General features: G+C 38.1%; 1 protein-coding gene across 1 annotated transcript in view; it reads right to left on the bottom strand.

Annotated features, from left to right (window-relative positions):
• Positions 1-17,478, bottom strand: part of MRC1 (mannose receptor C-type 1) — a 48,302-nt gene extending 30,824 nt beyond the window's left edge. Inside the window, exons 1-6 of the mRNA XM_072328455.1 lie at positions 16,979-17,478; positions 12,201-12,602; positions 10,921-11,094; positions 6,373-6,537; positions 4,234-4,347; positions 2,408-2,554 (exon numbers count right to left, since the gene is read on the bottom strand). Coding sequence (XP_072184556.1) covers positions 2,408-2,554; positions 4,234-4,347; positions 6,373-6,537; positions 10,921-11,094; positions 12,201-12,602; positions 16,979-17,039 — 1,063 coding nt within the window. The 5' untranslated portion in view covers positions 17,040-17,478. The remainder of the gene's footprint in view (positions 1-2,407; positions 2,555-4,233; positions 4,348-6,372; positions 6,538-10,920; positions 11,095-12,200; positions 12,603-16,978) is intronic.

Genomic DNA, 17,478 nt, shown 5'->3' with positions numbered 1-17,478 from the left:
CAAATACCAAGTTGATGAATACTGAATAGATCAACATATAAAAATGAAGCATAGATTTAAAAAGACCAAATAGTTCTGCAAACTATAAGCTTGGCTTCCTGAAGTCTGAAGGTCACCCAGTTAATGACTTGGGTGTCTATGAAGGTAAAAGTACTAGCTGAATGATTCTTATGATTAGAGCATTAACATTTCTCTCTCACACACTCATTCTTTGTGGTTGATAAGAGAGAGCTTACACAACATTCATAGCAGTTAAATTAAGTGTGTTTCATTCTCTAATCAGATATTGGGGTTTATGAAATATTTGGAAACTCAATAGTTTACGTTGTTGAATTGAGATGAAAACTATTTGGAAGTCACTTGCTGGAGGTAAACAGCCAGCCAGCTTTTCCTTATATTTCCTGCATATTTTGCATGTGAAATAAATGGATTCTAATTGATACTTTTGCTGTATTACAGATCAACTGCTTTGAAGCCCTAAAATCTAAACGACCTAAAGGTATATAATAATGTGGCCCCCTGCTGGAAAAAAAAAGTAAAAGGAAAAAAAATCCAGCAAAGAAAATCCACACAGCTGTTGAGTTCCTGAAAATCTTCTAATGCTACAAAAAGAAAGAACCTGTAGAGATTTTTCTCTTCATTGTTATCGATACGTGATTACATTCTGTTATAAAGTGTTCTCTACCACAAACCTCACATGCTGCTCTTTTGAACTTAAATGTAGCTTCTGGGGTCAAAATATTAAGGAATTGCCTCTGCATTTAGTAGTGGGTGCACAACTTAATTGCCTGCATGAATTTGCAATTAATTTATATTTTGACTTTAGAATCCTGGTGAGGAAAACATTGTCTGACATGAGTTTTCCTTTACATCGTTAGAAATTGAGGGCACTTAACACCTTGCGTGACTGCATGTTTATTCCTTTTATGACTTCCTCCCTTAGGACATTCTGGAAAATATTTTATGATGTGAACCACTGCCAACCTCTGCTTAACCTGTCACCACATTTACTCAGCAATTTCTGTACAAGTGAAACCTTTTGTCTCATTTCTCTTCTTCCTGCAAATGACTGATGCACTTGAATTTGAGAAGGGTGAGGTGTGAAATCAAAACCCTAATATATAAGAAAGAAATAGCCATTAGCTCTGAATTAAGACTGAATCTAAAAATAAAAAATAGGCCACACTGAATCAGTGGTAGATTTACAAGTATCAGTGTTTAAATACATGTTTATGAAACTGAAAAGATGAAAAACAGTCAACTCTACTTCAACCTAAATAAAGATTTTGGCTATCAAAAGTATAGAATTGCTAACAATTATTTGCATTGTAATTCAGAAAAGTGTTCAAATATGCATTAGTGTCCTTCCCAACTCAAGCAATCAACTCAATTTCAAGATGGGAGTTTATTTAAGTAACACTGGTTTCAATATTGGGTTAATAATGCACTAGCTCACTCATTTTTCTTAAAGAGAAACAAGTTAGACAGAAGACACTGTTTCAGGTTTTTTGATATCACTGAGCTGGCCATATGTTGGCAGCAGCAGAAACAATATTAAAAAACATATTTTTCAAGTCAAACTTTTTGGAAACTCATCATTCGACATCTGATCTTCCAATAATGTATATTTAAAAATTGACCAGAAATATGGTAGGGGTTTGGATTTCTTCTTCTAAACCCTGTGCAAAATAATGCCAGTGGATTTGGGAGATACCTGTATAACCTGTATAAAGAGGAATAAGCTTGAAAATAAGGGGTAAGAAAAGGAAAGAGTGTTGAAACAAAGGAAGAAGTTACAGTGTAAATGATAGCACAAAGACGTAGGATAAGGAAACAAGTCTAAATAAAGCTATGAAAACTTATGCCTAATTTGTCTTTCCTGTGCACTGTACCATGTACCCAAATTATATTTCTTCTAAAATAGTGTCTGCACGTATTTAATCTAAAGAATTTTGTAATTAAACTAAATAGTTTAGGTATATAGAAAATATAAATTCATACATAATTACATAAATACAAAGTTGTTAACAAATTTTTAAATCCTAGAATATTTTTTTTTAATTCATTAAATTTACTATTAATTTGTGCTGTTAAACTTACTCCATTTCATAAGCAGCAAAAATGACAGCAAGACAGATAGTTTAGTTTCAGTGAGAACATGGATTTTTAGATAATTACACAATTTTTTAAGCATTAAATTATTTACCCTCTTATTCTATGTACAAAATGTGACAGTTTTGCTTGCTTCTGGAAAAGGAACTCAGGAAATAAGGAGACCAGAATAAAGAGGAAGTACACAACGTTCACTTTTACAGGGAAGCTTGGTCAAGTCACATTTTGCACAGACATTATCTTTTCTCAGTTTTACACCACTAGTAATTTGTCAGGGGATTATTACCAAGCCTACCTGCAGGAACAATGAAAGATGCTAATGTAGCATTTCCTCGTTTACAAATATAGCCGAGTTTCTGGTTGCATTCCCAATTCTCCCACTTGGCAACTTTGCCAGGATTTAATGCTGCACAGATTTTTCCAGGTTCTGGAGAAGGATGTCCTTTAATAAATAAGTAAATAAATAAACGGATAACATTTTTTAAATGACAAACTATTCATCAATAACAACTAAGAATAAACGCCTCATGGTTACACTCCCAATTGCCTTCATGTTTGAATTTGTTCCATGCTTTAATTATAATATATTATATATAGGCAGTTGTGATTCTCAACAGGCCTTTAAACTGAATGATGCAGTTTGTTCCTTTAGCAGATATTCTGCTCACAGTGACCACACATTGAGGTATTTATCCAGTTCATGATTGTTAACACTCTTTTCACAGGTTCAAAGCCTTGATATGTGGTATTACAGTGCAAATATTTCATTTGTTTTTTTTTCCCCCTTTCTCAATTCTATAGTGCAATTTGTTACCTGCTCAGTAAGCTAGTCAAATTCTGCATTTAGTATAAATAGTAAACGATTATATTGCTAATCTGAACTTGTTGATCTTGTTGTATCATAGAATCATAGAATCATAGAATTACTCAGGTTGGAAAAGACCTTGAAGATCATCAAGTCCAAGTGCAGCCTAACCAGTAGCCTATCTCTTAAAAAAAATAAAATAAAATAAAATAAAAAAACACAAAACAACACCACAACAACAAACCTCTGCTAAATCATATCCCTGAGTACCACATCCAATTTGTATTGTTTAGAACTTACTGTTTAGAACTTGTGAGATAGAGGAATGTAAAGCTTCCCCAAATTCTTTAAAAATTTACTGGTGGAAAGGACAGTTAGGTTTTAAGCACCCATGAAAATGGGGATGAGATAAAGATAAGCTGGCAAAAAGTGTAACTGTGAACTAGAAAGCACAAGTATAACGTTAGTTATATAGATGCTAGCAGAGTGAAAAACAAATAGAGCCAATTTTGGTTACTCCAAAACTCAAATAATTCTTTACAGGATAAATGAGAGCTGCCTGCAGTTTTAGCAGTCATGAACAGCTTCCCTTGCGGCTTTGGCTCTAACTCAGCCAGGCTTTCTCCACCCTTCTCTACATGCAGCTCTTCACCTGTGCTTTTGGCAGACAGACCTGTAAACATCCTCTCAGGAACTTGTATGTCAGCCCATCTGTTTGCCTTGTGTGCTCTCTCCATTGGAGAGCTATTTAGACAGTGGTTCAATTTACTCTTCAAAGCTTACAAAGAAGTTTTTTCCACCTAAAATTTGGTTTGGGGCTTACCACCAAAATGGAACTACTGAGTGACATGATGGAGTAACTTACAGAGTTACTGCAAATTAAATACATGTGACGTGCTTGATGAAAATGAAGAGTATTCAAACTGTATAAATTCAGACATTCACTTAAGTTAGTCTCCAAAGACTTCCTGAAGAGCTGGTGCAAGGAAACAGGAGTCCTGAAGGAAACAAGTCACCTTAACACAGACACTGAATAAAAAAACAGAAAAGCAGCTCTTCACTGCTGTCTACAGATGGCATAGGAGGCTATGTTTTTAATACTGGCACTGGAGTTCAGCACTGCAGCTTCAGGTGTGAAGCAGCTGGTTTTGCCTCAGAGTAGACTAGCCTAATATATCCTGTTCTGTACGTATTACTGCCAGGGTTGGTTCATCCAAAATGAAAATAAAGATCCAGTCATTAAGCAAATAACCAAAACAAACTGGAAAAGAAGAAGAAGAAAAAGAATTAACCTCTTAGAAAAAAAGTAATCTCACCTGGAACCCAATTTAAGTATCTAAATGGAGCACCACCAACCCACTGCCATCCGCTGTCAAAATTCAGGCTGTTAAGGCCAAACCAGAGAGCAGAAGTGAGCTTGCCAGTCAAACCTAGGGAACAGAGACAAAGAAAGATACTGGTAATGCACAGCAAGAGCAAACATTCTCTTGAAACTTGAAAGCTTAATTTCCTTTGGCTCTCCTTTTACCTAGTGCAAGAGTTAAAAATTTTAACTTCAGGTGGCTAAGCTAAACTGCACGTACGGTTTCACATTGCTCACATTACTTCTACTTGCAGAGTTTTCACAATTTTAGATGTTGGGAATTATGTTAGAACGGAGAAACAATAATATATATATGCTCTTGTAAACAGATTATCAGAAATATGAATCAAATCAATTTTTTTTCTAGAATCACTAAGTATAAAACTGATTGCAGCACAGAGGGTAAGTAAATAAATAAATAATCAGTTTTCTAAGATCCAATATGAATTCTTTCCTGTAAATATTTTATTTTCCAACAAAATTAACAAATGTGAACTTCAAATGTAATAAATATTTTAAACTAGTATTGTAAGCTGTTTATATTTTATCATACCACACTTAAATAAGGTCATTCCAAAAGTCATCTTTTTAACAGCACATCTGGTACGTTTTGAAACTCATCTGAATTCACTACTTTAGCCATAAGTCAGGAATCCAAAACATGTTCCAACTTACTGTTCTACATCTGAAAAGCACTTAGAATAATACCATGCCCATGCATGTTCCTACTGAATTCTGTGTTATTTTTTATGGGAATTATAACTCAATTGCTTCTCTCTGCTTTATAACTAAGAATTGCAAGCTTAGCTGGACGAGTGCTGATTGCTTTTGAATTGATGCATTTCTGCATAGCTTACAGGAAATCATTGCACAACTTTCAATAAGCATTTCTGCCTTGACTGATGGCATCATGCCAGTATTCAAATTTACTTTATGTATTTAGTTGTCTTTGGCACTATGGTTATGGGTAGCACTTAAAGCACAGCCAAGTTAAAGGCAGGGGTTGTTAAGTACTGAAAAGGACTGGAATGTTAATGCCAGTCTGATTTGGCATCAACAGGTTAATGTGTTCCAGTACTACTTCTTTACTAACAATTTATGGTTTAAGAGAATCAAGGTCTGAGCATGATAGGATAACCTAATTCTGTGAGAATAGCTGCAAAATGAAAAACTGACTTTGGCAACAATATACTATAGTTTGCAACTAAAACATGTCTACTAACAACTCACTCCGAAATGTAAATGCTCTCTTGAGCATTAATTTGAAGATTAACTTTATCACTAAAGAAGAGTCATGTTTTGGCCAAATCCTTTAACTGTTTTCACAGAACAGGTTACATACAGTATTAAAAGTAGATTTATCAAATAATCAATCAGCCTCTGAATCTGGAAGGTACAAAAATTCAGCTTACAGCATAGAAGCTTATCAAAATGCTTTCTAATTTATCTAGTAGCTGTAATATTGGACTACCTCATGTGTGCAGACAGACTCAGAGTGAAAACAAGGCTGCCTCTGTAGGACATGAATGTCTTCAAGCATGAATTCAAGATTGAATTTTCACAGAAGGGAAGTTTGGAAATAAACTGGAGGGTGGGAAGTTTGGAAATGAACTGGGGGGAGCGGGGAAGGAATCTGAATTTAAGCTATTTGTATTTAAGTTCTCTTGTTTATGAGTTCCTTTCTCTTTCTTTTCATAATTAAGCATATAAAGATGATACAGCAGCTTTAATGAAATATGGCAAAAATGCTTAGAGTACACACAGCAAATGCGGTATAAAAAGAATGCATTCTTGACATTTGCATCTTTTCTTTGAACAATAGTTTGAATTTATACACAATCCAAAATTATTTCCTTACTGCTTAAATTAATCAGTTGCTGTGTTTTTTATATCACTGTAGATTTCCAGAAATATTAATTTATGATAATCATTATCTTTTCAAGTTTCCACCTGAATTATTCTAGATAACAATTTAAATCCACAATTAATAGAACTGAAGAAAATGCCAGTTTTCAAGACAGAACATGGTATATAAGGGTTGCAGTTAAAACAAATCTCTTTCAAAAAAACCTGATGGATGATGTTACTCTACCTGCTAGGTATGTTTGTTCATGCAACTCTGTGATACTTAATAACTCAGCCTTCTGTTGTTGACAGCTTTTTCTTGCCTGATGCCACGTTAGTGCAGACTCAGAGTTTATCTGATATTGGACATTTGTTAGAGGATCGGTGTTCCACAATGAATCAATGCTATTAACTGTCAAGAGAAAAAGAAATGCTGATCACAAAGACTTAGACAGATACAATATAGAATAAATCACTGAGCAAAAATACACAAAGCTACACATTGCAATAGAGAACAGGTGCAAAAGGAGTTCTTTAATGCGTTAGTAAACCCAGGTCTAGGCCAAACCATGACAGCCATGTTGGACAGCATCACAAAACAATATCACATTTTTCTCCAGTACAACAAAGCTGCTGTTTAAGATGAACAGCTACAGTTGTTCTAAAGTAACTGACTTGTCACATAGAGGAACCCACTAAGGTCTTACAAACTCACACTAGCTAAAGTCCAAAAATAAACCAGATGATTTTTCTGAGCTATGAAATCCTCATTTATTTTACAATTTTGGATACTACATAAAGTGGCTTTAGATTGTCTTACTAAAATAAAGGTAATCAGAGCCAAGCATTAGACTGAAAAATGGAAGCCAAAGGGGGCCCCCCAACAGTGAGCCAAATATCACTCCATAGAGAGAATAAAGTTGCAAGACAAAAGCGGAACAAAGAAGAGGTCACTTTGTCTGCTGGCAACAGGAAAAGTCCTGAAATTCCTGAAGCCTGTCTGTATCAGCTCCTGAAGTTGCAAGCTGCAAAAAATCAGAGAAAGAGGTCTTTTCCTTTTCTCAATTCAGAGAACTCAGAAAATCTGTGCGTGTAAATAAGAGGAAAGCTGTACAATAAACAAAACTCAAGACAAAGGGTGGTACATATTAGATGTCAACAGGTCAGTAACCAGTTCCACTTCTTCCTGTATTAAATCTGGTAGTTTATAGACTATATGAAGTGCTTCTTTTTGAATTAGCCTTAGACAACAAAATAAATTCATAGTATACTCTAATACGGACCTTTCAATAAATATGGAAACTTTCATTCCATTACCATTATTCAGAAGGCAATTTCCATCCAAAGTATTTTATGAGTATCAGAAGCCAAAATTTCTTCACTACATTGTGTTCTACACAACCATGTGCACAAGCACATGTCTGGGATAAAAGAGAGACTGTAACTATTAAAATCTATAATTCAGTAAAACGGATTGTCTGGCCTTACACAAAGGGTTTTTACAGATATTGTGCAATCAATAGAGAGGAAGAGAAGAACAAGCATTCATTTGACCTTCAACATTCCTCTCCCTGTCTCTAGTTTACAGCTGCATATGAGGCTGTTCTGTAGAACTTTGGCCTTTCATAAAAATAAAGTTCATTTCTTAATATTTCAATTTTTGTTTTTTTAATATTTGAGTTCTAGGCAATTGAACACCTTAAGAAAGCAGGGCTCAGAAAAATCTTAATGATATTGTTTAAAGTTTAATATCCCCAGAGAAACTAGAAGAGGATTCACTTTTCTGGATTGATATATTTTAGCATCTGAACTTAATTCATGTGGAACCACACCTGACCTAACTGCATAATTGGAAAAAAACTCAAATTTACCTCTACACAGAATAATTCAGTGTGTATTTTTATATATGTTGAAATTAGTGAGAATTATTTCTGATAAGTCTTCTCTCTTCCTTTTTCCTAGATGATTTGTGAGATCCAAAACCATGTTATGAGTTCCAGGTAAATCAGAAGACAAGATAAATGACTCTTTGTAACTTAGCTGACCAATTTACAAGGCATTCTGAACTAGACATAAACCCACAACATCTCAAAAGACCAGCATGAGGAAAAAGTCCATCATAAAATAAAGTTGAATGGATGCACAAATGCAGATTTGGCCAATGATTAATATTCAAGGATAAAGCTATTTAAATATTTCCTTATTTCCTGCACTCTTTATTTCCTTCCTCACCAGCTGCAAGTTTTATGCACTCCTTACAAGTCTTTTGAAAATTTTCAGGGAAATTCTATCCCTTTCAACTGTCAAGAAAGGGGCCTCAGTGGACTTTTGCCTCCTGAATACAGCTGCATGTACGTCTCACGACTTGTGTTCCCAATGATATTACCTCGTGCAACCTTCCTCAGCACATGCTTTAATACTGCAATGGAACATATAGCTCAAAAAGACATAGTGTATCCTGTAAAGAATCAGTATTTCCTAGGATATTAAAAACTGTCTGTAGTAGCAGCAACAATTCTCAGTTTTTCCTGTAGAGATTTAAGTTTCATTGTCACCATATCAGCATCTTTTTTGAAGCACCATCTAAAGGGCTCATACAATTTTGTTACCTCTACCAGTCAGATTTCCACATTTCGTTTAGCTAAAATTGCTTTTAATCTTAGCCCACCTCATACCGGACAACACTTAGTTGGTTTTGTTTATAGTAGAAAAGTGATGGATTCAATCTTAATTTCAGTGTTTGTCTGAGCCCTAGAACAAAGAGCTGTAATAGTCTGCACCACCTACTTTATATCAGCACCTCTACTCCCCAGATAGTTCAAAAAAGCAACACGCTGACATCTTACTTAACATGAACCAGCAGTGTGCTCTTGCAGCTCAGAAAGCAAATGATATCCTGGGCTCCATCAGAAGAGAGGTGACCAGCAGGGATAGGGAGGTGATTGTTCCTCTCTACTCTGCTCTTGTGAAGCCCCATATGGAGTACTGTGTCCAGGTATGGAGCCTGCAGTACAAGAAAGACAGAGAACCATTGGAGAGGGCCCAGAGGAGAGCCATAAATATGATCAGAGGACTGGAGCACCTCCTCTATGAGGATAGGCTGAGGGACCTAATTGTAGCCATTCAGTACCTAAAGGGAGCCTATAAACAGGAGGGGAATCAAGTCTTTGGAAGGGTAGATAACAGCAGAAAAAGAGGAAATGGTTTTAAGTTGAGGGAGGGAAGATTTAGGTTGGAAGTCAGAGGGAATTTCTTTACTATGAGAGTGGTGAGGTGCTGGCACAGGCTGCCCAGTGAGGCTGTGGGTGCCCCATCCCTGGACGTGTTCAAGGCCAAGTTGGATGGGGCCCTGGGCAACCTAGTCTAGTATTAAATGGGTAGGTTGGTGGCCCTGCCTGGGGAACTGGGATTGGAAATTCATGATCCTGGTCCCTTCCAACCTGAGCCATTCTGTGATTCTGTGAAATAATCTTTAACACACAAAAACTTTAATGTCATATGTTTATAAGGTGCTCTTGAAGTTTAATAACTTATCATTCTGTAGTACAGTACAATTCTTTATTGTAGGACTAAAACTTTCCTACTCCTGCCTGTCTCTTGTTAAAATGTATGACCTAAATGTGAATATTTTATAGCCAGTACTGAAGAATCAGGAAGGAAATGTGCAGGCAATCAGCATAAAGCAGCTTTTTCCAAAAACAATCTGAATGGATTTCCTTGAATTATGTCAAAGAACTAAACAATTTTTTAATGACACCTCCTATTTGCTCTCCTCAATAATGCTAGACAGGTGACAAGCTTACGCTGGTCTTGCATGTGTTGTATTTATGAAATAAATACTGCCAATATGTTTTTAATTTACTGAAAATAATACTGGCAGAGGAAAAAACTTGCAATTTTTATTTCTCTGAAATAAAGACTGCAACATTCGTGGAAATCATTCAAACAATAAAACTTCATTGTCAGATCATTTAAGATCAACGCACTCTGTTTTCTTCAGATCAAAGGAAAGAGGAAAGGCATATTTTTCTCTTTTGTTCTTAAATGAAGTCAGTTGGAGCTTTACAACAAAACACAATAATAAAGAAGGGAAGGAAAAATACTGACTCTCCCATCATGGCAGAAAAAGCAGCAGTTTGCACACAAACTGCTCAGTACATATTTTACAGAAGTCTAGAGAAAATTTATTGAAATTAAATATAATTCAAACATATACTCAAATTTACTTCAAGGAATATCAACATTTCTACATAAAGTTCTGTATTACATAAACTACAGCTCAAACTCTCATTACACTTCAACCAGGGAATTAATAATATAAATGCTTCTCACTGTTTTTAATTATTCTACTGCAGAACGTTAAGGTATATAGTGCATATATTAAGAAAATACCACATAAGTTCTTTCATATTCAAATGCAACTCATTTCTGAAGTACTCTTAGTTAAGTTATATTTTAGTTTCCAATTTTGCAGCACAAACTTCTGTGTGGCCTATGAAATATACCAATGTAACATCTTTACATCAAATTAAATTTCTATTCAAATAAATGGTGCAATTACATATTCCAGCATACAATCCACACTCTCTCTCACCTGGATTCAATCAGGTGTTTTTTTTTTTATGCTGAGCCCTATTTTCACATATGCAAATAGTTCCTAAAGGATAGCTAGCTGTGTAGAGACAGAAAACTACAGTTTTGAATTACACTTTGTAGAGCACATGGAAAGGACAGCACTATTCCCCATGCAGCTGAATAAAAGAGCAAAGCAGAACTTGCAGTACACAGAACTTACTTTTCAGTGGGCAAAATCCAAATCTCTTGTCAGCATCATAGTCTGCAGTGGTTCCACACCAGAACCAGCCATCTGCTCTGCCAGCATCTGTGCAGTCAGCGTACCACTTATTACCAAATTTAAAAGGGAATACACAAGGTGCTCCCTCAGCATTTCCTCTCACTGTGTAGGTATCTAAGGAGACACAATAGTTTAAAAAATGTGTAAGCGGTAATTTGCATGGGATGTATATCAGTCCAGCTTTATGTTCATATTAGAGCACGCAGTCTGCTAGCTTAGTATACAACATGCATTATAAATGGAAAGTTGATAATTTTTAATCTGTAGTTGTAAATTGCTACCCATTGCCACAACTAGTTCTATTTCCATCACTTAAAGGAGACCACTGGACAGAAAATGAGACTACTGACCAGAACTGACTGAGCCAAGACAAATGTATTCCCATGCTAAATTTTACATACATAACAATCAAAAGTATAAAATCCATAAAATCAAGCAATTTGCTTTTTAGGCCCACACAGTTGGTGATTCTTCTGTTGATAACTCAGTTGCTGGTCATTTTAGACATCATGTCACATTGGTATAAGTTGAAAGCTGCATCACAGAGTAACTTCTTTATACCCTAAACAAAGGCCCTTGATGCAGAGCCACAATACTGTAATTATTCTTTGTATAAACCCTAGAAAATTGATACTTCTCTTTCTCTGCCAAAATGCCATCATATACATATATTTGTGAGTGTATATAAAATATCCAATTTACTTGTCTAACACTCCAGCACCAGCTCTCAAAGGAATGTCAAACATCTAGAAAAACACCATCAACATACTGGAGCTGAAGATATCCTTACAGAAAAAAATATCCATACAGAAAAAAATCATATTTTCTCCCCAGGGGTGGGGTTGCAGAGTAGAGGTGAACATAATCAACAAAATAGGCATTCACACTTTGTCTTTCTGTACACATCTAAAAAGTCAAAGCTATTATTAACTGTTGCGTAATAGTTATATGCATGTTCTGAACAATCAAAGGCTTTTCTCTCCTCCCAGACAAACCGCTGTCTTGTGTGGTTAATTATCTAATTATTAATTTTCAGGCCTTTGACTAGAAAGCAAAAGGAACGCTACAGAAAACATAAAACACATTCAAGTACTATAGATTTCACCAAAGCCCACACTCACTGATTATCAAGAAGATTAAGGTAATTCTCCTCTATATATTGTAATTAGATACATATAGCAGCCAGTTCAAAATACAGAAATTAATATATAGAACTTTACCTTCATAGCCTCGAGAACACAGATCGTCTGTAGTTCCGTAGACTTTCCACCTACTCCATAAACCAGATCCCTTGTAAAGCATAATATTCCTTTCCTGTCTGTTTCCATAGTTGAAAAACAAATCTTCCCCTTGGATTGCAAAGAGAGTCTCATTTCTGCATTCCCATCGCTGAAGTTCGCTAGCCTTGTCACAAGGATACAGAGTGACCGGAACCCAGTCTTTCTTCGAAGGTACTCCCAAGCACAATTTGAATGCTATGCTCATAAGCTGGTGATCTGAGACCCACCTGAATTTTTGTGACTCATTTTCTTGAACACAAGGAGCAGTAGTCACTGAATTAGAACTCTGAGCCAATACACAACGCTTGTGATCTTCATTGTATATTAAAAAGGTGCTAGTATCTGTAAGACAAAAAGCAAATGTGGCTAGAAACAATCATACCTACTATCTAAATGAAATACTAGACTAGGTTGAAATCTCATTATCTGCTCAGCAAAAGAGGACAGGATCCTCCCACAGCCTACAGCTGTTGAAGTGACTGTAGCTAGTTCAGATTTCAGGACATTTAAACTATTTTGTACCAAAGAAAGAATCTGTACTAAAATAGTAAGACCATAGAGACACAGATCTAGTGCCTCATTCTGCTTTAAAGCATGTGTTAAACTGAGGAAAAAAGGTCCATTCATTGTTCTGTTCCAAACAGCGTCCATGGGAGTCAGTGAAAGCAGGGAGCATGCACACCACGTGCTACAGAGCCTAAGGCTGAGTGCTCCAGTTGCTCTGCTTCCTTGATCCTGACTCCCATTGTGAAGACTACAGCATAAGTTCCTCAGGCTCTGTTTCTCCATGATGGAGAGATCTGCTCTCATAAGTTCCGCTGAAATCCCTGAAGTTTTACTGAAGGGGAAAGATTTTTGATTTTTTCTAATTCACCTTTAGACAAAAGCTACTTGCAGGGTTACAACAGCATCACCATTTTTCTCTCAGCTGCATTCACTGGTGATTTCCTTCTTTCTTATGTTTTTCCACTAGGTATGGAATACTGACACCAGTGGGACTTGCCATCAACAGGAATCCCTCTTAGTGACTAATGAAAATTTATGAGACCGTGTATAGCTCTCAAAGTTATTTCTCCTTCTTAGCGCAGCATGTTTAACAGCACACATTTGTCCATTTTGTTTCAAAACTGCAATCACTGAAGAAGTTCCTAGCATTTCTTATATGACCTGGATCTACTGTGTGGTAATCATTCATGAGCTGGTCTCATCTAGAGATGGAGAATTTTTTCTTCTCCTTTGGTTCTCTTGAGATACATTTTAGGATGAGAAATTAATAGTTCTGTAACCTTGCATCTCATAATTTAACAGGTTGATCAAGGCCTTAAAATGGTACTTTAACTAAGCTACAAGCAAGGGAAGAGAAATATTTATGTTACACTGGAATTAATGCTAATTAAAGTATCATTAATTTTAGTGTTTTAGGTTACCAAAGTAAGCAAGTTATACAATGCAAAAATACGTAAGGGGAAAACAGATTAACCACAAAACATTTTTCCTTTTCTGCTGATGTTCCAATGTGGAAATGATCATAAATTACTACAGAAGAAGAAGCTGGGAACAAATAGCCTCTATCTCAGAGAAAGAGCTGACCTAAACTTATCTCATCCATGGGTCAGTTTCCTTCTCCTGTCCTCTGGCTTCCAGCTCACAGGGAAGCAGTATAAAACTGATGAGCACTGGAGGCACAAATTGTTCCCCTTTGCCAATCAGTTTTACTCATAGACAATACAAGGAAATATATAATTGTTGCTGCTAGTGATAACTTTTTTAATTCTGCTTTTCTACCAGCATTTAGCACAACGATACATGCAGTGCTTGCAACTCTCCCTTTCCTGAAATCTTACTTAAAGTTTCCGGTTAAAAGAAAAAGTCAGACTTTTTTCACAAGCGCAGAAAACACTGCTTGATCTTTTAAACTGCTAACACTGTACTGCTGGCCTAATCCAACATTACATATTTTATGCAACTTACGGTCTTAAAGAGAGGGTGCTAGACACATAAAAAAAGGTAGTCCCAAGTCAATAGCCTGGACTGCTGTAGCCAAGGGTTTTGTTTGCAGAAACAATGTCAGAAAGCTGAGTAAAGAGGTGTGGATAGTGGAAGTAAAGCAAATCTTTGGTCCTCTACTTTTTTTACTATAGCTTTACAAGGTGTTCACAGTGTGCAAACACAACGCAGCAGCTTATACAAGTAGGCACTGAAAATAAGTTGGCACCCAAACAGCAGGGAAGAACGAGGTAGAAGGATACAGGAGCAACTGTGACTGAGAATGAATTCCTTTTCCCTTACGGTCACTCCTGCTATATCCATCACTATACAGATGACTTGTATCATGGGTCTGGGATGCTCCAGTTTACAGCTGTACTTCTGTGTCTATTTGAACACTAAAATAGATACCCATGCAACACTTTCTTTGTGAGATATAAGGGAGTCTAGAAGAATATAAAAAAAAGTCAGCTGTCTGTGCTACACTCATTATACCCTGCCAACACTTCTCTCTAACCACTTGATATCGCTTCTTGCTAACAGATTGAGGTGCAACCATAAAATGGGCTGAGGAAAACTGTTCAGTTATGTAACTGATAACCAGCAACTAATTCAGAGGCTTAAGCAAACTCACACTGTACCCAGGGAAGGCTGATTTTCCTAGATAAGCAGGATACTTGCAATCTAAAAGCAGAGTCTCAACACTCAGAAGTGAAGTATGCTGCACTCCACTAGGGTTGATAGCATTAGCTACCATAAGGTCAAAATGATAACTACAAACTTAGTCAGCAGCCAATTTCTATAAATAATATCTTAAACAAATAAGAGAAATAGCCTACAAAGCATATGAACTTTTGGGCAGATAGCACCTCCCAGTGGAGCCCAACAACCACCAAAGATCCCTTAAAGAACCCCATAATAACATAGTGCATGCATAGCATTAGGTTTTAACATGTATGTCAACCCTTGGAATAGGCAGGCACTTCACAGAAAATGTATGAATATTCACATGCCAAATAAATATATAATGCACGTGCTTTAGCTCCTGCACATACATGCTAGGAGGAGAGATTCCCCCATGCACTGACTACTACACTAAAGTAACATCAGCTTCCTAACATGTAATTTGTGTTGGTAAGTCTTATTCCCAGGTTTCAGTGACATAACCATGTGTTTCATCACTATTCAGTAGCAACACTGGCTTTAGAACTCCCATTCTTCACTACAGATCAGCTATAGGAGGTAAGGTCCTCCACAGCATCACCCCAAGTAACACAGTCTTGGTACTCTGAGTTATAGTTTTTAAGAGAGCAACCCATAATGAAAGTGTCAAAAATTACCTCTGGAATGAGGTCCATTAGAATGCATGGGAATCCACCAGGCATAAGAACCAACCCTAGAACTATGCTGGGTCTGTCTGGTCTGGAATTAACTTCCCCCACAGCAGCCCATACAGTGTTGTGCTTTGCACCTGCAGCTAGAATGGTGCTGATATTGCACTAATATAAACTCAGGCAGTTGCTGAGCAGTAGTTGCGCAGCATCAAGGCTGTGTCAACAGCCTGAGCCCCCAAACGTCAGTTGGATGGGGGGAAGGCACAAGGATGGGAGGGGGCATAGCCAGGACAGTGAACCTGAACTGACCAAAGGAATATTCCATACCACATGAGATCATGCTTAGCAATAAAAGCTTCAGGAGAAGGAGGCTACCCTAGGAGCTGGCCAGATATTCCCACACCCAGTCCCCCTGAGGAATAAAGACAAGAGAGCAGCAGTGCAGTACTTAGGCATGCATCTGTCAGTGTTAAACCACAGCAGTAACCACTAGTATCTTTTCCTCCAGCTGTCCCAAGCACACCCTGATAGTTTTTTTTCCCACTGGTTTTTATATTCTGACTGTTTTTTATTTTTCTTTACCCATCACACTAATGATTTGCCTATTTCCAGTCCCAGACAGAGTGTGCCAAGTATCTTTTGTACAGATTACATTTTAGGTGTTCTAGTATTCAAAAACAGCTTTGGAGTTTGTAACACTTGCAAACTGTCATGGATTACAGGAGTGGAGATCAGAAAGTGGCTAGTGAAGTCTGAGAAGTACTAAGAACACCAAAGGCCAAGGCAGAGTGTCCCAGCAGCACACTAAAAGCCAGAGGAAGGGAGAGAAAGCAAGGAAGCAGCCAGCAGGTAGGGTAAATTCTCTTAGCAGACAGCCTGCAATGACTGTAGCTAACTACACAAGGCAAAAAAGGTTACAATCTGGTGTTACAAAACTGCTCTGGTAAACCTCAACCTTGACTACAGAGGATGCTAAGGAATGGCAGGTGTAAAACTTTCCCTGGATGAGAGCAGTGCACTGGAAATCAGAATAGTTCTCATGCGCAAGCTCCAGCTTTTAACCAGAGACCCCTGTGCCAATTCTCTGGTTACTCTAACATTCCCAAGACAGCCCGGCTTGGGGCTTTTGGATGCCAGAACCCAAAGGACCGCCGCATGGGGCAGCTTCACCCATGGATCAGCCCAGTCGGGACAGGGTGCTGCCTGAGGGCAGGTGCCCTCAGGGGTAACGAGGCGGCGGGCTGCCTCCCAACTCTGGGGCAACTCTCCACCTGCACGGCACGGCATCTTGCCCCCTCCACGCAAACACACATACAAACACACCGCCTCAGGTCAGCCAGGGCTCGGAAACCCCGCTCTGTTCCCGGCGTGCCGTGCACAGTCCCTGCGGGCACTTACCCAGCAGTGGAAAAGCGCCGGGGAGAAAGGCGAGGAGCAGCAGGAGCGGGCCGGGAGCCATCGCCGCTGTCAGGAGTGGAGCCCGCCGGGCAGCTCCGCTGCACTTGTGAAGGGCCGGTGGCTCAGGGGAAAGCTCTGGGCTCGAAATGATAAGGAAATATCCTGTCACATGGGATGCTTTGAAATAACAGGAATTCGCTGTTCAAACTTTGCTTTCCTAAGCTGATTTTCCTCGGCGGAGGGAAGAGCCTCCTTCCAGGCACACGCAGGTGATAACGCGGTGATAGCTGAAAGGCGGGCCGGGCTGTTTTCTTCTGTTGTTCTTTTTTTATCTCCTTTGCGACCCTGTCAGCGTCGCACGTGGATCGGGGCTCGCTTTTCCAAGAAAACGAGCCCTGCGGGGAAGGGGCTCCGACCTGCCCGCACGGAACAGCGCTCCGACCGCTGCCCGCTGCGGGGCGAGGGGAGACCTACCTCTTGGAAAGCAGCGTTTGGGCTGT

This window comes from Excalfactoria chinensis, chromosome 2 (genome assembly GCF_039878825.1).
Source record: "Excalfactoria chinensis isolate bCotChi1 chromosome 2, bCotChi1.hap2, whole genome shotgun sequence".
Lineage (NCBI taxonomy): Eukaryota > Metazoa > Chordata > Aves > Galliformes > Phasianidae > Excalfactoria > Excalfactoria chinensis.
Note: the sequence above shows the minus strand (reverse complement) of the source record. Positions and strands in the feature narration are given on the sequence as shown.